Below are 24,195 nucleotides of genomic sequence, written 5' to 3' on the forward strand. Positions count from 1 at the left end.
TACCTTTTACTCAGCGGGACACCATAAAAATGCCATCGTCCATGTGCTGTAGTTATGTAGTAATAGTTCACTATCGTATAAACAGTAAAATGTGATGTTCTTCAGGGGAAATACCAGCAACACTTGATAGTGTTGATGAGGTGAATAAAATTTTGGTCTTTTCTTTTTTCTCCTGCTGTGACCTTTAAAGCAAAGGTTCCTTTAACCAGATACTCTTAATTACAGTGAATCCAGACTCTTAAGTGCTTGTTGGCCAAATTATAAAGCACACAGGTCACGGAGGTAGCTGGCAGTGGAAGCAAAATGGCTTTTTATCTGCTCTTTATGTGACATTTCTTCCCATTTAAATCTACCTTGACGACTTTTGTTCTGTGATCTCTCTTTCGTCATCACACAGGGAGTAGCTACTTTACTACATAGTGCCGCCCTCGTGAAACACAGCTCATAAAACTGCATTAACATGCAGCACAGTCAAACAGTCTGGGAAGAGACCGTTGATTGCTTTTCTTCTTTTTTTTCTTTTTTAAACTTTTGTACCTGGCTAGTGAAATCTGAGCATGTGCATGTTTGATTGTGTATCAGTGCTTACAAAGCCTGTTTTTATCAGTAGTGCAAAGTTAGACTGAATAAGGCCTTAGTTCCTAAGCTTTAAAGAAAGTCTAATTAGGCATGAATATAACGTTTGATTGTTGTTGGCTTATTTTGTGCTTGTTTTTGTTTGTTTCTGTAATACTGTGGGGTCTGCAGTTTACAATATAAGATGTATAGATGACAGTTGTTGTGTAAATAAAATGAAATTGAATTGAATAATAGAAACAAATGATTTCCCAGTGAGAACATTACAAAAAGTCAGGATGAACATCCGACAACATGTCCTCATCTGAAGCAAAATAGTTTTCATTACTTAACCTCACCCTCTTTTTTAGTGTGTGTTCATTGTATTTATACCAGACTAGTCCTCTTTCTCGAAGTCTTAATGAGCACACTGGTGTTTTCCTCTGCATGTCTGGACCTGGGGTGTTTGTGTGTCAGTAAGCGACTGCCTCTGTACTTGTTTGTGTGCCGAGCGAGGTTGAGAGCAGAAGCGTCTGTTTAATATGGCTTTTTTTCATGGTCTTATGGTTAGTACACGACCCCACAGAAGCAATAAGGAAACAGCAGAGTGGCTTAAATAAATGGAGAATTAATTAAAGCAGAACCACTAAAATAAATTACAAATTTACAGAATTCCCCACTTGTTTTTTTCTTTTCTTCCATCCTTCAAAGTGTTTTACTGAGGTGGTAAAAGTTTAATAAGAATTCTTTTCTCTTTTCTTGAGACGCCGTGGATGCATGTGACGTCAGAACCTTGTGAGTTTACTGTGAGTTTACTTTGGTCACATGGTTCAGTCCCCAGTAACAATCATCCACCCAAACCTCACATTTGTTCCCACTTATTAGCTGTTCAAAGGGCCTCTTGAAGCGCAAAGAGCAAAAAAAAATAAAACAGCCTTACCACCGTCAACGTCCAGATTTGTGCTGCCATGTGCTTCATCGCTGGTGGGCCACACATCCTACTTTAAACACATCTGCAGTTTTTTTTGTTTATTTGTTTTGGTGCCCAATCAAAAACACACCCCCAGGAAGATGGGGTTGGAGATTTTACAGATACATTCTGTATGCATGCATACAAATGCACACACCCAGAGGTAATTACTGCATGCCACGCTGCCTGTCCTGTTCTATGTGGATGTCTGTGTGAACTAATAAGTGATGTATATGAAGAGAGGTCTCGCCTAGCTACAGTCAAAAACGTTCGTTACTTTGAAGTTGTGTCCGCTGAACTCAAATGTCATTCTTACTGTTTGACTGTTTGCATAGCATTTGAATGCCATTTGTGTTGCACACGTATAGATAGACTAAGAGTAATCTAAGATAGCATACTGTATGTCTTTTCCTAGCTGGTGTCTCAGATGATTTTAAGACAGAAGCAGACATAACCTTTCCAAACCTCACACCCATTTCATAAAATATTAAGATTTATGTGGTCGGCCACTAGCTCAGGGCTGCTGACTAAGGGAGTTCCCTTCTTTTTGTCTTTGCTCGGAAGCCTATACAGTGTGCATATTTAGCAAAGGGCGTACATGGTAACAGCTGGACGCTTAGTGTTATTTTTATGATGAGTTAAATTTAACTCATGAAAGCTGAGATGGGAGAGAGAGGGTTGCGTTTGAGGCTATGCGTTGTTGGCAGTAGTGCACTATGTATCTGGTAATGTCTGCATCTAGCTCTCAGGCCATCCCGTTTAAAATAGAGAGGGTGTGGATGCAGTGCTTCTGCAAGCCTGTTCAGCACACGCTGATGGAATATATTTGCTCAAAAGCACAAGACTGGCATATAATCTTTATTTGAAGTAGTTAGCTTATTAATGAAATTAACTGGAAGTGCTACTCCTTTAATTAACAACAACAGTGCATTTTACAAGGCCAGGCACAGTAGGATGAAATTAATCAGTCCTTGGGCAGCGCACTATCAGGCAGCACTTATGCTCATAAGATAGTTACTCCAGCACAATGCTTCGTTATATCAGTGACATTTCAGACATCTAGACTGGGCCTATTTATAAACTATCGTGATCCTTAGGTTCACTACATTATCCACTCTGTTTTCTTCCACTTGTCAACCTCTGCCCCCACCCTCCCTCCCCCTGCAAAAAAAGCACTAGCAGACACCTTACAACAAAGTAGTGCTTGTATATTTGACAGTATCTACAGTACACTGTATCTGCCTGTATTATGCAGCTGTTATGCACTACTCAGATTTATTTCTGGAAGCCTGCTGTCATATGTTAGTCTCTGTGGTATGTGTGTTTGTCACAGAGGAAGACAGACGGACTGCATGTGTGTGAGTAAAGCTGGGTGGATTCATCTAGCTGATGTGATAAAGCAGAGGTATTGGAGTGTTCAATGTGATAGATTTGCACATGTTTAACCTTGGAATGTTTCTCCTTGCTTTTGCCTTCATTGCAGAGAAAGATAAGAAATAACCTGTAATCATATCAGTAATTTACCAACATGTGACATTTTTAAGCTATTATTATTAAACACATAAAGGGTATCAGAAGGGAGCGCATGCAGTCTTTTTTCACGTTGGCAAACCTTCCTTTAAGGCATGGCTTTCTGCCAAAAGTTATGAATGAATGCTTTTGTACTTTTTCCCCACAAATGCTGTGATAATATTTCACTTTTCAGCTTTTCTGAAGCTTTACACTGATTTGTGTTATATATTTTTAAAAAAATGTTTGCTTTTTCTTTTCTTCCTGTCACTCCAGCAGGAGTTCTCTCTAATTGAACAAGCAGCAGCTTAGGGAATAGAGAATAAACTCATTATTATTTCCTGCTCTTGTTCCTCTACATTCCACTCTTTGCTCCACCCTTATTATTCCCTTTCCCCCTGTTCCCCCTCGACACAAGGCTTTGTGCCACCTGAGATTCCCTCTTCTCTCTCTTTCTTACTAACCATTTATTGTCTTTTTTTTTGTTCTCTTACTTCTGTTGGTCTGTTTGCCACCCGTGAGCTTTACCACAATGTAGCTGGAACACAGTGAAATGCCCTCTGGAACAGGCCAGTTAATAAATGTTCAAAAAAGACCAAATAAGCAAAGGAAAAAACAGGCATGATTTTTCCAGCTCTGCAGACAGTCTGTTAAGTCAGCTTCCTGTTCCTGTATTTGGATAATTATGGTTGTCTTGGTACATGTTTTGTTCTAAACTGTTTACAGCATGTCTCTTAGTCACTGGTCACAAGCAGACATGATAACTATATATGTCAAAAGAGATGAATACAAAAAAGAGGGTTGATGTGTAGTGGTGCTATCCACAGTAGGTGGATTTTTCTCTTTAGTTGTGAAATAAATACTCTGGGTTGTGGTTAAATCGTTGGTGAAATTACATTCTACGTCCTAATCATTTTTTCCTTGAGGTCTTCCATGAGGTCAAGGAATGACGTGAAGCAAAAATCAAAAGGAGACAGACGAATACTTTAGCAGTGCTAAACTCGTGCACATGCAAAAGGCTGTGGTGAATTTGTGATGTCCCAAAGATCACTCAGAGACAGCTGTAAATATTTTGTCCTGTGCATTCTTGCCATGTTTTATGCAGGCTATAAAAAACATCAACTCTTTAAAAAATATTGTTTCCCTTACATGCTAGAAATAGCAGCGAAACAAAAAGGTTGTTACAATAAGAACAACCTTGTCCATACTTAAATATAAATTAGCACCAATCTAACTGTAGAAAATAATTGTTACATTTATAAAATATTGATAACCTTTGAATGTAGCTAATGCAATGGGATGGTATTATCCTTTTGTAAAAGCTGGTCTGGTACATCCTGTGCTCAAGCATTGAACCAGCTTTGATTAGCATTTAAAGAATTTAAGCAGGACTGCCTTTTAGATACCTCATGTCCTTTCAGTCCGTCCTTCTCTAAGACAAAAAAAAAAAAGACAGTTTGACCACAACCGTGGATTACTGGTTGCTGGTTCCATCTGAGGTTATTGTGTTAGCTAACTGTTTAAGAGTGTAAGCAACCTAATTGATCCCATGAGTAACAAATCATTTAGCACCTGCGGTGTTGTGTGTGTGTTCTTTTTTTTTTGTTAATCTCCCACGGGTTATTACGGTCTCTGCACACATGTTGATCACTCTGCAGAGCCCTAACTTGGTTCTTTTGGAGAAGTCAGGACTTGATAATCAGGTAAATTAAAGTTTCATACAAACTAAAAATATTAACACTGGAGCCTTCAGGGGTATTTATAGTATGTAATAAGGTTACAGCTTGTATGCAAATTTAGTGAAATGTTTTGCATTTGGGCAAATGAGACAGTAAAACCGGATATGATTTATCAGTCTGAGGAGAGCTAATGATTGTATGCTGCCTGCAAGCCTAGACCATTATTATGGCAACACATTTGTTTGTATGTCTGTTAAGAAAATCAGAGGTTCAAAAATAAATGTTGACATTTTTTCATTTGCTTCTCTATGCTTTGTAATTTTCACTTTGCTGTAGTGAGAGGGTCAGTGGTGAGACTGTGAATATAGATGATGAAGCTGGCATTTCCAGACTCGGTTTACTTGACATTGAGATGCGGTGGGGGTTAAGCACATTGGTAGTAATATGAGCATCAAGACATATGCTGAATTAGAAGGTTTTGTGACTAGCAACTGCAAACAAATGCTTTACTTGGCTCATATGTCCAATTTCAGTCTTCCACACTCTGTCTCTTGTTCACTGGTGTTTCTCCGGGTCACTCACCCTGGGTGTGCATGCCTCTCCAGTCCACAGCTGCTACTGGACTAAGATCTGCCTTCTTTTGCAGTCAAGTGGTGTAAATATAGGTTGCCATGGGGACACCATGACACTCAAAGGGTATGCTGACTAGATGCATGTGTGGAGGGAGAACCTGAGTGTCCCGGATGTGTGGTGCACACTCTGTGTCTATTGCGTAATCAGGTGAAAACGTAAGTCTGACTTTTCAAATGTGTGATTACTGGACAAATACATGAAAGAAATATAAATGATTAATTCTGATAAGACATACAAAACATAAAAATATTTTTTGTGCTTTATCTAGATTAAGCTTAATGTTTTTTTCTTATATATTAAATGTAAAAGTTTCAGTTTTCAGTTCAGTTTTCAGTTTTATTTGTCATATGCAAGTTAGCACAGGGTCAACATTGCAATGAAATGTGTTTGACGAGCAGCAGTCACTCAGCAGCATGATACAGTAGAAGAAAATATAATAAAAGAAGCCTTTTTTAACAGATAAATAAAGAAGTGTGCCAGGGATCCTGTAGTAGCCTTTCGGCATATGGGTCACCTGCTCAACCCAATCAAAAATGTGTTTTGATGGTTCTGATAGAGGATAATATACTAGGATCATGCACTAGTATATTTGGATATTGGGTTGATAAGATCTTGGAACGTGGGACCATTTACTCAGTGTTTCCCTGACAAATAAGGATAAATGATACATTGTCTAACCTTTATTTCTCCCCTATTTAAAAACAAAGTGAAGGTGGTCTCCAGTGTGTATTTAGTATTATGCAATCTTTTTACCAAACAGGAATAATCTTAACTCTGACGTACACTTTGGCAGTGTTTACATTTTGTAGTGTAATATGTGTGCCACCACACAAAGTCATGCCTTAACATTCAGTCACGATTTAACCCAAGTTTCTTGATCAAGATTGAGCATAGCAATATTCAGGTTATAGAAGAGGTAAAGCATGTTTTCAAATATTTATTTATGTGCCTTCTGGTAATTTTTTATAGCTGCCCACATGTTCTAATTTCAAATGCACCGTAGACTGGAGCCCGGCTGATGCTGAGGGTTAAAAACTTCTGACATTGCTGTATAAACCAATAATTTTTTAATATATGTGAATACATTGCTATAGACTTCTTTTTATTAGAAGGGAAACTGATGTGTACTCCTGTGCAGAAAGTATTGTGGACAAATTTTTTTTAAAAAATTTTTAATAGAGGCCAGCAAAAGAAATCCATCCTTGTTAATGCTGTTTTGTCAAGTAAAATGAACTATCCATTAGTAACCTTTTCTGTGTGTGCAGGTGTGTATGTGTGTGAGCATTGTAACTTAGTCTCTTCAGCAGCACTTACTTCCCCCCTGTGCCAGAGCTGGGTTTCCTTTTGCGTTGCGTTCCTTGGTGCTTCTTTACTTTCCCACTCTTTCTCTCTGTTTACGCTCATTCTAACTCTGTGGGAGACTAGGCTTCTTCTAAAGGAGTCTTTGTACATGTTTGAGCGAGGAAAAGCAAGAGAGAGAGAGGGAAAGGGAAATGTTACGGTGAGACAAACAGCAAGCGAAAGAGAGAGGAGGATACTAGCTGCCTGTGTTAAGCCTGGCCAGGACCCAGTCCCACAGTTCCACAGAGCCCTGTGCTGTTTACCTTAAAAGACTCAGACTTAACAGGAAAATGCAAAAGTCTCTCACAGTTACAGGTCTGTAAGTCTGCTCTTTCATCACTACACACAGTTTTAGGTGCGTATATAGTCAGAGATTTTCTAGTCAATAATTAGAAATGACGTGCACTGTGATTTGACTCCAAATTCCAAAAAGTGAAACATTCTCACTGCACTGGATAATGAGTCAATGACTCTATGAGCCCTTTGGGCGAGAGTTAGTTGATATGTGACGTAGCTGTTAATGGTTAACTTTAGCCAGGTTAGAGTCCACTCACTGTGCTATGTCCATGTGCAAATGTCCTTCATTTTGCTGTCTTTAAACTGAGCAGGGATAACGTCGAGAATTGAACAACTTCGGAGTCTACAATTAAATGCTTACACTGATTCTTCGGGGTGTCTCCTGAATCCTTGGAACGAGAGTTAAACAGTCTGATATATAACACGTTCGGAACACTTAATCAGCACAAGGACTGTTTTTGATGTGAGTCGGATGTTTTTCCTTTTCTTATCCAAGGCTAATACTTGAGAGAGTGAGTGTGTGCTTAATCATATGGCACTTGTCATTGCTAAGAGAATGAACTGTTTCATTTCTGTCTAATCAGCTGTGTCTGTCAGGGCAAGTACAGTTTATGTTAAGCCGAGGTCAAACACACAAGAAGGAGCTTGTCATTGACATCTGTCACAGTGCTCACGAGGAGCTGTGTGGCTGGAGTATGTTTTGCATCTGCGTTTGTTTTTTTAATTTGTGATTTTCATAAAAGTATTTTAAAGAGATTCAATGATGTGTGGTCTGCACCCTGGCCCATTCAGTACTTTATGGCTTCCTTTATTTCTGCTAAGAAAAAAAACCCAATAGAATTTCTAATTTTCTCAACGCTGCTACAGTTCTGTCAGCCCAATTTTGTATTTTGTATTACTGTTTATAACATTGTTGATTCAAAGGTTCAGATATGTTTATACATTCTCCTCAGGGGTGGAATAAAAATGGATGAGGGGTCGAGCAGGGCGATATGACCAAAAATATTTATCACGATATACATTTGAAAATTTGCGATAACGATATAACTGACGATATAATTGACACTAGACAAAATACTTTACAACTCCACAACTTTATTAGTGCAAAAAACCCCATCAATGTATTTTCACTTAAACAAGCAGCTGTTTTTTTATGAGTTATATAAAAATGTAACAGTGCAAATTCCTTGCTGACAGTTTAACCAAAAGGCATTTCCAGTGGAAACTGGCCGACATATCCTCAGCATAACCATGTATAATATCCACAAAACTTAAAAAGAGGTTATACACACACACACACACACACACACACAATACGGTAATATTATGTTGAAGCACAGTACGTATCACTCCGCGAGGCTCCTGCCTACAATGCCGTAATGCTCCGACAATCCATCAAGCGGTGCGGCTTCGTAGCTTAGCAAAGTCATACTAAAACATTTGACAGATTTTCGAGCGCCGTGTACGACATAAAATCGTTTCGAGGTCAGTAAACACAACCAGAATTCATACATAAGGCACACGGGATTGTAAAGGGCACTGTTGATTTTCAGAAAAATCAAAGGATTGATTTTAAGTGTGCCGTATTTTCCAAACAACACGGTAATAACGACGGCCCGCTAGCATGCGCTACCAAAAATAGTGCTTTGTTGTGTATCTGACGGACGAAAGCTAAACCAGTTCCACACCACTGAAGTTGCAGCATTTTTACAAACCAATTTTCATTTAACGATCCGCTTTCGCTTTTCTCATTATGCGTCACCGCCATGTGCGTATGTAAACATAGCCACTGCGCATGCGCGTTTTACCCATATTGTATCGCGATATGTCATTTTCTTATCGTTGCCCAAAATTACACCAGTATTACAGTGAACGGTATGATATAGCCCAGCCCTAATGAGGGGTGTTGTTTCTGTCAAAGCAGAGATGTTAATTTGCCTTTGGAAAGCTGTTTGATAACAGGCAATGATTGTAGGAGTGTAGGAGTGATATTAAAGAGTCAATAGACCAGATAGATTAAACAGCTGCAAAAGGCTCAGAGATCTTGATAACCAAAATAATCATCTTGGCATGTCTGTAGTTTGTTATGTAATCTAAATGAAGGGAAAGTTATGTCACAATCAGAAACAGAAAGATAGAAAAAAAGTCAACATTAGTATTCCGGCTGCCCCTGATGTGGTAGCAGTGGTTTGTATTCATAGGCTGTCATGTTGTGTAACTGACTAAACTTCAGAAAAAAACAGTAATGATTCAGAGGAAACAGACATATTTATAATATATAATTTGTTTGTATAAAAATAAATACGTCATTAGGAAATTTTAAAGTATTGTATCATATGAAAAGGATGGCCTGAAAAAGAAAAAATATTCTTATTTGTGTATCTCTCCAACTTTCATCACCAAGAAGGAGGATGAAGGCCCATGCCCCACCTCCACCACCGGCCCCTCAACCCGCTCCACGCCATATCTTCAGAACCACTACACCTGATGGGGGAGGGACATCAGGCGTGGAGGCCAAGGAGAACATCCTCAGGGCCACAGTGGATTTACAGTTAACCCTGCCACAGGGCAACCAGATTTATGTGACTGAGGATGGAAGGTGAGAAAAAATAGGCCCACACAAGCACATATCAAACATAGTTTTGATTTGTTCATTTTATTGTCATATGTGTCATGACCAAAAGTTTTGCCCATTAATCTCATATTATTTGACTATAAAATCTTCATATATCTGTAGCTATTTTATTATTTATATCTGGAAATACAAATCTAATCTAACCTTAGTTTATTGTTAGTTCTGCGATATGATTCTATAGGTTGATCTTCATTCAGTCACCAGAAAAACTGTATGTTTGTTGCTCCTGTGCATGTTTTGTTCGCTGTGCCAGCGGGGCCTCGTTAGGGGGTTCCATTCCAATTTCCAACACAAGCTTTGTCTCAGAGAGTCAGTGGCTGACCTGCTAGTACTCTCTGTCCCTAATGAGGCAATTGTCTCTAGGGCAGAAAATTGGGGATGTCTCTCTTGTATAAAACAACAAGAGACTCTTTTAATAACTATAGAGAATGTATCACCATCAGATGCCTCTGTATGCTCATCACCATAAAAACTATGTATCATATTATTGTCATAGAGGCTTTCTAACATGCAAAACTAGTATAATAGAAGAGGGGCCTGAAAGCTGAAGGCTCTGCCCTCCATTCCACTTTTAAATATTGCACAAACCACAGGTTGTTATGACACTATGAAGGTCAGACCTTGTATGACCTTCTATGTTTAATAGAAGATGGTCATATTATGATCAGTGCTGCTTAAAACATCAGAACCTGTTGCTATGACTGTCACGATCCTGGGTCTTTTGACCCAGCGTTTTGAGTTTTAGTTTATGTTTAAGCTCTTCAGGTTTTCTAAGTTCATTTTTATCATGCCTAGGTTGTTCTAGTTCTTTGTTATTAGATTCCCCTTGTGTCTTCCACCCCTGTTAAGTCTCCCTTGCCCTTCATGTGTTTCATGTCTGTGTCTTACGTTGTCAAGTTCAGGTTGTCATGTCTGCGTCTTATGTTTCCTGTTTTATTTTGAAGAGGTCTTGTGTTCCTGTGTTCATCGTGTCTAGTATTACTCTTCCACTGTGACGTCGTTATGTTCATGTGTGTCAGCTGTTTCCCCCATGTGTTCCCACTTCTCTCATTAGCCTCCTGTGTGTATTTAGTCTGTGCCTTCTCATTCAGTCTTTGTCGGATCGTCTGCGTTTTCCCTTGCCATGTCCTGCTTTCAGGTTTTCCTCACCAGAAGCAGAAGCAGAAGCAGAAGCAGAAGCAGAATCAGAATCAGAATCAGAATACTTTATTGATCCCTGGGGGAAATTATTTTTTTGTTACAGTGCTCCATTATAAACCAACATAAACCAACATTAAGACAAGACAGACAATACGCTAACTAAGAATAGTACAATATATACATATATATATATACATAAGTCACTCATTAATAAATAGCTGGAAAAGAAACGTGTAGTTGTAGCAGTAACCAGTGTGTTAAGTGGATGCGTTGTACAGGGAGATGGCCACAGGCAGGAAAGATTTCCTGTGTCGTTCAGTGGTGCTTTTCGGTAATCTCAGTCTCTCACTGAACGAGCTCCTGTGACTGACCAGCATGTCATGGAGTGGGTGGGAGGTGTTATCCAACATTGTCTTTATCTTGGACAGCATCCGCCTCTCCGACACCACCTTGAGGGAGTGCAGCTCCATCCCCACAACATTACTGGCCTTACGGATTAGTTTATTAAGTCTGTTGGCATCTGCGACCCTCAGCCTGCTCCCCCAGCATGCAACAGCATAGAGGATCGCACTGGCCACAACAGACTCCTAGAAAATCCTGAGCATTTTCTGGCAGATGTTGAAGGACCTCAGTCGCCTCAAAAAATAGAGACGACTCTGGCCCTTCCTGTAAAGTGCTGTGGTGTTTTTAGCCCAGTCCAGTTTATTGTCAATGTGTACTCCAAGGTATTTATAGTCCTCCACAATGTCAACACTGACCCCCTGGATTGAAACAGGGGTCAAGTGTTTCCTGGTCTTCCTGAAGTCCACGATCAGTTCCTTGGTCTTTGCCACGTTGAGCTGCAGATGATTCTGCTCACACCACGTGACAAAGGAGTCGACCACAGCCCGGTACTCTGTCTCATCATCCCTGGTGATGCATCCAACCACCGCAGAGTCATCAGAAAACTTCTGAAGATGGCAGGTCTCTGTGCAGTGGCTGAAGTCTGTGGTGTAGAGGGTGAAGAGGAAGGGGGAGAGGACAGTCCCCTGTGGTGCCCCTGTGTTGCTGATCACCTTGTCAGACACACACTGTGGGAGACGTACATATTGTGGTCTTCCTGTCAGGTAATCAACAATCCAGGACACCAGAGAAGCATCCACCTGCATCGCTGCTAACTTATCACCCAGGAGGGTTGGCCTGATGGTATTGAAAGCACTAGAAAAGTCAAAAAACATGACCCTCACAGTGCTCGCCGGCTGGTCCAGATGGGTGTAGACACGATTGAGCAGGTAGATGATGGCGTCCTCAGTTCCGAGACGAGGCTGATAAGCGAACTGAAGGGGATCCAGATGTGGTCTTACTATGGGTCGCAGCTGGTCCAGGATGAGCCTTTCCAGGGTCTTCATGATGTGGGAGGTCAGTGCCACGGGCCTGTAATCCTGGGGGCCACTGGGACGTGGCGTCTTTGGTACAGGGACGAGGCATGATGTCTTTCACATCACTGGGACCCTCTGCAGACTCAGACTCAGCATAAACAGTTTATGAAAGACTCCACACAGCTGGGGGGCACAGGTCTTGAGGACGAGGGGACTCACTCCGTCTGGTCCAGCAGACTTGCCTGAGTGAAGTCTCCTCATTTGCATCTCAACCTGGTATTGAGTGAAGGTGATGGGTGGGGGAGGGGTGTCAGGAATCTCACAGGAGGCAACAGCGCCATGTGAAGAGAGAGGCTGGCACAGTGGTGTGGCTCTGGATTCCAGGCTGACTACAGGTGAGGTTGTGGGGGTGGGAGCAGACACTGTGGTGTCGAATCTATTGAAAAACAGATTCAACTCGTTAGCTCTATTCTCACCTCCCTCAGCTCCCCTGCTGTTGGTTGGCCTGAATCCAGTGATGGTCTTCATGCCCCTCCACACCTCTCTCATGCTGTTCTGCTGGAGTTTCCACTCCAGCTTCCTCCTGTAATTGTCCTTAGCCTCTCTGATCTTGTCCTTTAGTAACACCTGGACCTTCCTCACCTCCTCTTTATTACCCCCTCTGAAAGCCCTCTTCTTGTTGTTGAGGAGTGCTTTGATGTCCTTAGTCACCCACGGCTTGTTATTTGGGTAACGATGAACAGTCTGAGCTGGAACAATGGAGTCGGTGCAGAAAGTTATGTAGTCTGTGATACACTCAGTAAGCCCATTGATGCAGCGGTCCCCAACCCCCGGGCCTCGGACCTGTACCGGTCCGTGAGTCGTTTGGTACCGGGCCGCGAGAGTTGAGGTTCAGGTGTGAAATGTATAGTTTTCAGGGTTTTTATCGGTTTTCAGCGCTATTTTGTTATCGTTTTTATCGTTTACTTGGTTTTCCTGGGTCTTTTCACGTGTGTTATGAATATTTTTTCTTTTTTTCGGTACCGGTACTAGTTTTATTTTGTTGTATTTATCCGCGACACCTTAAAGGCCGGTCCATGAAAATATTGTCGGGCATAAACCGGTCCGTGGTGCAAAAAAGGTTGGGGACCGCTGCATTGATGTCCTCGGCGTGAGGCTCACAGAGTGTTTCCCAGTTGGTCACCTCGAAACAGCCCTGTAGTTCCGCTAAGGCCTCCTCTGACCACCTCCTAACAGTCCTGGTGGTCACAGGTTCCCTCCTCACAATTGGCACATAGCGGGGGGTGAGGTGAATCAGGTTATGATCTGACCTACCAAGTGGGGGGAGGGAGGAGGAGCTGTATGCATCCTTGACATTAGCATACAGTAGGTCTAGAATTTTTTCTCCCCTGGTGGGACAGTCCACATATTGTCTGAATGTTGTTAGTGTATTGTCCAGTGATACATGGTTGAAGTCACCCGAGATCACAATAAAGGCACTCGGGTGCTGAGTCTGTAACCGGGCTATGGCAGAGTGGATAGTGTCACATGCAGCTGTGCCATGTTTAGAGTTTCCCTATGTTTTCTACTTGCCAGGGTTCTTCATGTTCTTCAACCTAAACCCCAGTTTAGGTTATTGCTTAGTTTGCATTGTTTTCGCCCTTTTATTTTGTACTGTTCTGTCTGCTTTAATAAACAGTTCATCATCAGTTAAGTTTGAGTTTGAGAATGTCTGCACCTGGGTCCTCTCTTCGCACGCCACGCAGTTTGCCTCGGCAAACTGTGACAATGACAGAGGGGTAAACACAAATCATTCATACAAAGGCTCATTCACTATCTCCACCCTAAGGTCAAAGTGCAGACTCCTCATAGACTTATATCACCTGTTATATTCTATAGTGATAGTTAGTTAGTGATTAAATTCAAGGACTAAAAATAGCACATACAGGAATGTGCCAGCACATTGCAACATATAATTTTATCTTGTTTACGGTTATGGGCTTGGGACTTTTTAGTTTTATGTTTTGTGAACTTAAAGAACAGACTGTCTCATTTAAACACATTCCAGTCATGACTATACCAGAGATGACGTAATTCTCTACTTTTAAAATAAGTGAAACAGTGGTTGAATAAAGATATGGCATATATGCATTCTTCTGATCTCATAAACTTCAGTTATCAATGTAAAGTTCCAGTCTTTGTTTGTTTTTTTTACTTTCATTCCTGCCTTATTAATCCTGTGATTAAGGGAAGTTGTGCCTCACAAAGGACTCAGAAACTCTCAGAGGCTTTGCTCTAGTTGACGCACCTTTGCTGCTCTCTTAAAGCACAAACTTATTTTACAAAAGTCGAGTAGTCATGTTAAATAAACATGATCTCACTATTGACAAAATAGAACAAGCTTTAGGATATTTGCTATAATCAATCACCACGAGCGGGTTTATTTTGTAGGATTTAAAAATAGCGAAAAATGTGGTGCAGATATTGCACTAGGCATTTACAATGCAGGCATGATAGTATATGTTATTACTGAATTAATACTGTTGCTTAGGCAGTTAGTTACTTATTTAGTTTTTATCTGGTTGTGTGTTTTTGTTGTCATGCTCCTATTAATATTATTATTACACCTAATATATTATTTTTATGACCGCAGTGTCACACTTCATGAATGATCTACATGCCCTGTGCACCCTCGTAATGTAATTTGTCACACTTTAAATATTTACGATAGGTACTTGAAACTACAGCTTAGTAATGCTTGACCATAACATGGTTAAAAATGACCCTATGTGAACCAGGGAGGTATATATTCAGTGCTAGAGTAAATACATAGAAAAAAATAGAGTAAATACTTAGAGATAGTCATTATGTTTTGGCATGTTTTGTATGAAATGAATCTCGAGAAGCACACCAGACACTGGGTCTGTTTTTGGTTTTAGTTGCAGTCTACATCCATGTGTTAGTGATTGTCAATGGTGCTCTTTGTAGCAGTATCTCTCTCAGTTCTGTCATCTGATCTCTGTTCCCAGAAAACATTGGAGACTGTTTCTAGGTTTCTTTATGTGAGGATTGACAAGTAGTACTATAGGCCTCCACATGAGCACCGCAATCCAAACAGGCACACAAAGCAATGGGCATAAGTGAATGACAGAGGCATTATTTTTTATGCCCAGTGCTTTGTCACTACCTTTTTTGTAAAGACTCTTAGATGGACTGCACAGGTGAAATCTTCAGCAACCACCTTACCTTTTATAGAGCATATGGACGCGCTCAGGTTTTAGTTCTACTTCACATACAGTGTGTTATTTTTCAGTCAGAGTTTTGCAATATTAAACAATAACATGGATTTTTGTAGGGGTTTAAATGGATAAGAACATTCTCAGAAAAAGGTGCTACTAATATACAATCAACCTCAAATGAATGAAAAATATTTGTACAGAAAGAATTAAGATGAAGGCAAAGTTTTGATGTTCATATTGAAATCACTGCTGCTGTCATTGTATCTGTATTTTGTCTGTGGAAATGGCTTAGATCAAAATACCACCCATTGTTTCTAACAATTTGAAGTGCATCAAGTGAGAGTGTGGCATTGTTTCATTCCGTTCTCTTTACTTCAGCTAAGCTTCGAAGACTTTGTAACCCTAGCTTTTGTCCTGCCTCCCTTTCTTCTCTTCTCATCTCCTTCTGCATTTCTTTCTTAAACACACTCACACACACATACACACACACACTTTCCCTCTCACTCCTATTATCTCTCTCTTTCCCTCTCAGTAAAGCACTGATGGATCTGCTAGTCGAGCTGTGTAGTCGCTACCACCTGAATCCAGCTCTGCACACTTTGGAGGTTCTGTCTCCTGAGGGCCGGTCTTTGGGCTTCAAGCCCAACGCACTGTTGGGCTCCCTTAACGTGGCCTGTGTGCTTATCAAGGAAAAAGTCTTGGAGGAGAAAGTGGCACGCAGACCAGCACCCAAAGTGCCAGAGGTGAGTTGCAGTGGATCCTGACACCTTGAGCTACCTCCTCTTTTGTCATATGTGCTTTGTATGTTGGACTATACTGTTACAGCATATTTAAAACCTGAAAATGTTTTCTTTTTTATGCCTGGCTTGGATTTGTGTTGTTTTGATTGCACAAAGGGTTATCTCATGTTTTCACAAATCAAATTTGCATTCACTGCAAGTCTTATGTAATGCCTGTCCCTCTCTGCCTTTTATCACTGACCACTGGCAGAAAGCATGGCCAGTGAATCCTGTAAGGGCCATTTCTAAGGTAGGAAGCTGGTTGGTATTAAACTGGCCAGCATTTCGAAGTCCCTTATTGGAGTTTATAAACTGATTTTAAGTCTAGTGTGCTTTTTCTGCCTTACCGTCTGTCTGGATGTTTTATTCTATTCAGCATCAATCTCTTTCTCTCTGCCTTTTCTTGTCTTCGCCTTCACTCTCCTCCTACCATTTGAATATTTGATGAGTACCTTACCTTTAGTTACCATGCATTATTTCTCTGCTCTTCTCAGGGCTCACTGGCTGCTCTCTCTCCCTTTGACCCCACCTGGCCTTAGGCCAGAGGCTGACACTGTTTCAGACAGCACTGTCAGTCATTGGTCTTCTCTGTTTTATCTCACATCTTCTGATTATGTAACCAATTTGAACAGCTCAAATTAAATTGCTTGTTTCGATTGCCAGTGTATTGGATCCACCCAGTAGTCTAATATGTTAGCCCAGCAATAAAGTCTACGGTTATGGAAGATGTCGTTCACACTACTATTGAAATGTGTTTTGTTGATATGAATGGGGTGTTCAAAATGTTAGAAACAACATAATAGCGATATCAATAGCGATAAATAAACTGTTTGTCCTTTCCCGATGCACCAGAAAAACTACATGGAAATGGCTACCAGTAACAAAGTAAAAAATATGTCAGTTTTGCACCTTATTTTCATATTACATTACACTATCAGTTACCTGTTTTGGTTGCTAATTTGATTATTCTTGGTTAGGAAAAATTGCTTCAGTCACAAAGATGGGAAATTTATTTTTGTCTCCATTTAACCTTCCGATAGTCTCGAGTATTTCAACCATCTATCTAGTGACCATATTAGCAGAAACATTAAAATATACCCATGTCACAGGCTAAAAATACTGTTTATTTTGGAAAACCTATGACCATCAACCTGAACATTTTCATATATAATGGGTAAATTATAACAACTTAGCACCTGTTCCACAATTTGCTGATAAGCTTGGTACATTCATGAAAGAGGCTGCCAATAGTACTGTGGTAGAATTGTGCTTTCTTTTATTGTTATTTCTTTTTCTTTATTATTGCAGTGTCATCCTCTGTGTGTTCTCCTCTACTTTTTATATTTTTAAACCAAAAAATGCTATTGTACATCAATCAGAAATATAACTATATATTATATATATATATTTATATATATATATATATAAATATAAGTTAAGTATGTCTTTTAGGCTAGCATATTTTATCAGTCAGTTAACTTTGTTGTATTTTTTCCCTTAACTACATCATCCTTTTTCTTGACTTGATGATTCATCCTTGATTAGCTCTTAATGTCATCCAGCTGTTTGCGTGTCTAATTTTCTCCATCATTTTCCCCTCTGTGTATCAGAAAACTGTGCGATTGATGGTGAACTATCATGGCAAACAGAAGGCCGTAGTACGGGTGAACCCCTTGATATCGCTCCAGGCTCTGATACCAGTCATCTGTGACAAGTGTGAGTTTGACCCTACACGTGTCCTGCTGCTGAAGGATAGCATCAGTCAACGCGAGTTACCGCTGGACAAAACTCTAGCAGAACTCGGGATCAAAGATCTCTACGTACATGATCAGAGGCTAGGTAAGCCTTCACTACCTGACCTCATTTCTCTTTGCTCTTTGTGAAATATGTCAAATTTCTGTTACTATTGTTTTCACAGTAGCACACAAGATGATACAGATCCTAAGCGATGATACTTTTTTCTTTTGCCTAACTTTTATGTGGAAATATTTATTCATTAATCTGTGTAATGCTATAATGGAGAAGCTGCACAATCTCACAGTCAAACGTATATACATATCATATCACACACATATCACTAGCCATGTTTACATGGCTACAGTCTTTGTAATGGCTATATTGATCAGGAAACAGGAGAAGGAAGACAAGATGGCATTTTTTTTCTCTGGATTTGATTTTTAATAAAAGGTTTTTCCTCTCTGTTTTTCCATCGGTGAACCATGTCGGTCAGGCAAAATTTTATCTGTGGCTAGTATGGGAGGAACGCAGAGGGAAAAGGTGAATGGAAGATAAGAGTTGATAAGAACGTACTACCTTGTGACTGTAAATGTAACAGCAGTCAGATACCTGTCATAATAAACAAAATAATAAATAAATAATGATAATGATAAAATGAACTTGAGCGACTTTAAAGTTATTAGGAGTTTACAGAGGTTTCACAGAAATGGAGCTAAGGTCTGTTTTCAGAATCAGAATACGTTATTAATCCCTAAGGAAATTATGTTTACCAAATTATTTCCCAAAGGTTTCTACACAGACTGGAAGACTTGTTGCCACCACAGAAGTTGAAAGAATATATGTTTAAGGCACTACTGACAAGTAGTAGGTACAGGTTGGCATAGACGGGTTAGCATCCTATATTCAGTAGATACATCTGTTATAACTGTCTTTGAGAATAAATCTCAGTTGTTCAATTTTCACATTGTTTAGATAAACTCTTAATCGGGTTCCTTAATAATTGTATTTTGTTTTAGATGTCGCTGAAATGTCTGGTACTTTGTGCCATTTATAATGTTGCAAATCTTATATATCTAAGCAGACACAGATTGCCAGATTAGTTTCCTGAATGTGGCTAAAGTCTACAGTACTAGCATCGGTAACCCTCCTTCCTTCCAGGTTAGCGTTCACGCTCCTGTGCTGCATGTGGTTACACATCACTTTGGTTACGTGGTTATATGCCACTTTACTCTAATACCACAGACGTACAACTGCTCATCATTTTCTTCATCAAAGTACTGTGCAACTGTGCTGATTTTTGCATCTGTCAGCTGCTTGCTCTCCACCTTGCTCAAATGCACTGTCTAAAACAGAGAGAAAGAGGGTTGGAGCCCTCTGTCCGTGCTGTAGCCCCAGTTTTTTGCAGGTCGCATAATAACATCAGATGACTGCTGTTGTAGAAAAAGAGCGTTTAAAATTCTAGGGGGCTTGTTAAGCACATACCTAAATCTTACACATTTCACCTCTAACTCCAGTCACTTTAAAGCGAGTGTCTGTACATATATTCAAAATTGTATTAACTTTTTAAAAGATAAAATAATGCTTTGCTGTGCTGAATAAAACTATCTGGTAAACGTAGGATGTAACACTTAAGATGATGATGGATGATTTGAAATTTAAGCAGACAAAGGATGTTAGCGTGGATACTGGTGTGTGCTTTGGCTTGCCCTGCTATTGTCTCACAGTATCTGCTGTTATCCTGTCCATACAACGGCTGAAATAGCGAGCTTTTATGAATTATGTACGGCCTTTGTCTTAATACATAATTCATGTAGTATGAAGTTATTGTTGTTTACTGCGCGATTGTCCACACCCACTGATATTTATAGTTAAAGGTTCTCTTGTGATCTCACAGTAAAAACGTGTATTTTATCACTTCAGTGATGTGACAAAGGAACAGTAGAACATTATGTCACTTTTATGGTCACGCACTCTTGTGCAAGATTTTGGTAATCAACAAGGCCACCCAGTTTCCCTTTAAACGTTTCTTTCTCAGCATTTGGTATGCTAAAAGGTTTTTGGTAAATTGTAGGGTTCGAATCCTTTCCAAATCACCGCGTCATGTTTTCAGTTACATTTTACACAGAGTCCTACCCTTTTGAAAAAAGAGTAGTAATGTAGTTTACTTTCATTATTATGAGGCAATTATATAAATGACTTCCTCTTGTGAATCAGTAGTTACGTAGCGCATCGGCTGTGCTGTGACACGAAAGCACAAGCACAGCCGCTCTGTGATGTAGATGAGTTATCCATTAATGACGTTTGTGTTTTTAAACTTTATCATGTTTTGCAGCTTTCCAGCCTAAAATGGCTTCTGCCCCTGCACTTAACTACACAGGTATTAGACGTATATATTGTCTGTCTTAGCGTTGGCACCATTCAAATACATGTGGTTGTTTAACCCAATGTATCGTTGCTTGCTTATTAACCCTGCGTTGTTGCTGCATTGGATATTAACCATTAACCAGCCATATTAAAAGAAATCATTTGTTGCTTTATGTACTTTTTTTAACCTGCGTGAACATCAATGCGTACAATTTTTAAAGGCTTCATTAATAAATTGGCTTGCTTCTGCCTCTTTTCATAACCCAAATTATGAGTATTAGCCCTTAAATGTTTGATAGTTAGTTTACCTTCCCTCTCAGTCCTTGAGTCTGTAGTTTTATCACGACACATTCTTACTTACTGCTTAGCTGATTATAAAGGTTGGGTAGAGGTGAACCTGAGGAAAAGCAAAGCTGCAGCTCCCTCTTCTGAGCAAAACTGGAAGGTTAATTTATTGCTTTTAAAACAAAGGTATCTGTTTGGAGTAATATTTAGAGTTGACTGACTGTTAAAAAAAACACTATTTTTTCTGTTAACCTTATAACCATATGTTAACCTTTTCGTCTTTCCTTTTTTCTTACGTTACTTTCCTCCTCTACTTTCCTGCTCTTGTTTTACTTTTTTAGACTTTGTTCGCTCCAGTACTGGCAGTTTGGACAGACCAGAAAAAAAAGGCCTCCTGGGTATCTTCCAGTTCAGCAGGAGGAAATCCAAGGTGAGACTCGTTCCTGGGCAATATGCTGTATGTGTGCAGGAAGTATGTCTGAATTATTAAATAAGAAAACAGCATGGACATCATTATAATTCTGCCCTTAGTTTTTGCATTTAATTATTTATACAAGTATCATTAGAAAAATAATAGTGTGAAGTAATTTAAAAACTAACCTTTAGCATCATACTTATAGGCCATTCATACTTAACTGATAGCTGAGGCAAGCTAAATGCATGGCTGAATAGTTTGATGCTGCATGTTAGTTGTGCCTTCCGTTTGCAGACAGAGACAACATCTGTGGACATGGATGACTTTGATGATAAAATAATCCAAAACACTGACACACAATCCTGTGTAAGTACGTCTAACAATTTTTACAATGTCCAGAAGGGAAATAAAGCTCTCATCTTAAATGGTTACTGAAGCCGTGCAATCCCATACGGTGTTCCAGTTATTCTGTATAACTGGAACATAATACAGACTACTTCTATGGACAGACTGCTGTTTGTGCAAATTGGGAACATACCTTGGAGCCAGTGGCTTTTACCTTAAGTTGTGTACATTATCATTGCTTTATTTTTTTAATATAAGGGATTTTCAAAAAATGTATCAAAATAAACAGGAGGACTTTAGCTTTGAAGCCCTGCGACAGACTGGCGACCTGTCCAGGGTGTACCCCGCCTCTCGCCCTATGACAGCTGGGATAGGCTCCAGCGCCCCCCGCGACCCTGAAAAGGATGAGCGGAAGCGAATGGATGGATGGATGGACTTTAGCTTTGAAACAAGCATTAGCAATAGAGCAGCACTACTAGTACTATGCCACCTGTGTCCTTTGTCATCACCTTTAGTGCTTGATTTTGGATTGCATTTAACATTTTACTGACTTACACAGTTAAGACTATTGAAAGCTTCCTGTTGGTGCCTCGGGGTAAATTGTCCTGCACGAGTTATATGTAGCAGTAGTCATAATAGCAGTAATTTAACATGTCAACAAATACAAGATAAATGTGGATGTAAGTTGCCTTGTTATGTGCAATAAAACTGTCTTTTGACAAGGGCATATGTTGTGCCTGGTATTTGCATGAGTAGATAACAAGGACCCATGGCAAGTTTGTGTTTAAAACCCACAGTCACAGTAATCCATCCATGACTGCGGGTCAGTAGTATTAAATTCATCCTGTGGCTTGAGAGTTCTGTTTTTTTTTACATTAATTTACTCACTTTTTTCTTATGTGGCAGCTGAAAAACTGATATAACAGTCACTCCAGTAGGCCTGCTCTGTTTTTAGATGTTCTTCACATTCCTGTCTATGAGAAATTTTGATTTGGATGTGTTATGTTGGACCTCTACTGTTAGGATTGCCTGTGTCACCAAAGCCTGTCACTTTGGCCAATAATTTATTCGTTTTAATGGAAATCTTTAGTTGTTTCAGCTTTAAAAAGTAGTTCTGCAATAGAAACCCAACATTCCCTTATGACCAACAACTTGATGACACTGCAGGAAAACAAAAAAAAACTTAGCAGGAATAAATCTCCTGTAGAGCCAGGCTTACAGACAGGAGAAATCTAATACAGAACCTGTTGGGGTGAAGGGAAGTAGAAGGAAAAGACAAAAGAGGAGCAGAGAGAGCTGTTAGAATGAAGACCAAGCACAAACTATGGTGCAGAGAGACTGGATTATTTCAATGCAGTAATGTGTGCCGATGTCCTCCAGAGGGCAGTCATTCTATAAGATTAGTCAGCAGACTCTCAAGCATCTGTTCATCACAGGTCTTTATCACTGCAGTTCATATCACCATTACATTTTCTTTTATGCAACCATCATCCATCTCTTTACTTCTGCATCTGAGCACTAATTTGGTAGTACGTATCCAATTTGGACACACACACACACACACACACACACACACACACATATATATATGTGTGTATATATATATATATATATATATATATATATATATATATATATATATATATATATATAAACATTTGAGCTGATTTTAGAATCTGAATATGATAAACATCAGTAACATAATGTAAAAGATTTTCCTCCAAGATTTCTCTCCAGTATATCCAGATGCACATTTAGACGCTGCATTTAGCAGCACTGAAGCTGTTATAGCTATAACTAAATCAATGGCATTTGATTACATTAGCCTGCCTGCCTCCCTCCTATTCAGTACACTGCTCCTCTAAGCTTGCCCTTGACTCCACCCTTCCAACTTTGTGTCTACTGCTTAATACTGAGCATTATTAACATTATCTTCTTCTTTTCCATTTCCAGCCAGTCCTCTTTGTCCTTTTTTTATTCTCTTCGTTATCTTTAATTATTTCTTAAAGATTTTGCATATAGGGATCACAGTGTAATTAAAAGGAAAAAAAGTCAGCAGACTATGAATTAAACATCAAAACTGTTATAGACACGGCACAACTCATTTAGTTTACTGAAACACTGAAAAGTATGAAAGACAGTTTTGTTGGATTGATTAATAATTCTTTTTTTTTCACCCTTTCTACTGGACTTTAATGCAGCTTTTTTTCCCCTATGATTGTTTCTCAGCCTGGGCAGTTTTTAGACCACACGCATGCATTTGCACACACCAGAAAACACACACCCACAGAGTGTTATCAACCCAAAGGCATCACATTACCCTACCTTGGCTACATTAGCACTAAAAGCCCAGCCTCTTATCTCTAATTGTTCATTAGGGGCTAAACTACTGTGTGTGTCAGTGTAAGTGTGTGTGGTCATAAAACATTAGCATGGTCAAATAGCGTTATGTCTGGGAAGACCTCATTCTAAAGCAAACTCACTTATAAAAGTTTTTTTTTTAAAATATGCAGTATTTATTTGTTCTTAGCTTTTTAGGGAGTGGCATTGCTTAAGTTCCTCTAATACAGTGGTTCTCAAACTTGTTTTGCTAGGCCCCCCTTTGTTTTACAAGAAAAATGTTCGCGCTGGTTGGTTTGGAAACATATTTGGCGATGCTTCATCTCCTGCTTTGCGTTTGTGTGGAAGCCCCGTCAAAAACCTGTCAATTATGCTAGCGGTGTCCAAGCGTTTTTTGTTTTTTTTTTCATACTGCTCTTAGATCCACTTGCCACTGATCATTGTTCTTTTAGGTTGCATCCTTCTCCCATATGCTCTTCCAATACTGCTCCGTCTCCAGCCTTGGTGATGCTGTTCTTATATTGTTCCCTTGCTATTGAGAGTACACCTTGGATGTGTCCGTGGAGAACAGCTGGTTTATTCTACTGCCTTCTAT

The 24,195-nt window shown here is 39.7% G+C and overlaps 1 protein-coding gene across 9 annotated transcripts in view; it reads left to right on the plus strand.

Moving 5' to 3' along the window:
* Positions 1 to 24,195, plus strand: part of cobl (cordon-bleu WH2 repeat protein) — a 56,391-nt gene that overhangs the window by 1,550 nt on the left and 30,646 nt on the right. For 3 of the 9 annotated variants that reach the window (XM_084942811.1, XM_084942819.1, XM_084942812.1), the window contains 6 exons: positions 9,389 to 9,583; positions 15,868 to 16,078; positions 17,725 to 17,953; positions 20,184 to 20,228; positions 20,842 to 20,930; positions 21,210 to 21,281. In XM_084942811.1, coding sequence (XP_084798937.1) covers positions 9,389 to 9,583; positions 15,868 to 16,078; positions 17,725 to 17,953; positions 20,184 to 20,228; positions 20,842 to 20,930; positions 21,210 to 21,281 — 841 coding nt within the window. Of the gene's footprint in view, positions 1 to 5,659; positions 7,003 to 7,063; positions 7,448 to 9,388; positions 9,584 to 15,867; positions 16,079 to 17,724; positions 17,954 to 20,183; positions 20,229 to 20,841; positions 20,931 to 21,209; positions 21,282 to 24,195 lie in introns of those variants that run through there. The other 6 variants (XM_084942815.1, XM_084942814.1, XM_084942813.1 and 3 more) reach the window with 6 other exon arrangements.

This window comes from Perissodus microlepis, chromosome 11, assembly GCF_051167445.1.
Source record: "Perissodus microlepis isolate ML-2025 ecotype Zambia chromosome 11, ASM5116744v1, whole genome shotgun sequence".
Taxonomy (NCBI): Eukaryota; Metazoa; Chordata; class Actinopteri; order Cichliformes; family Cichlidae; genus Perissodus; species Perissodus microlepis.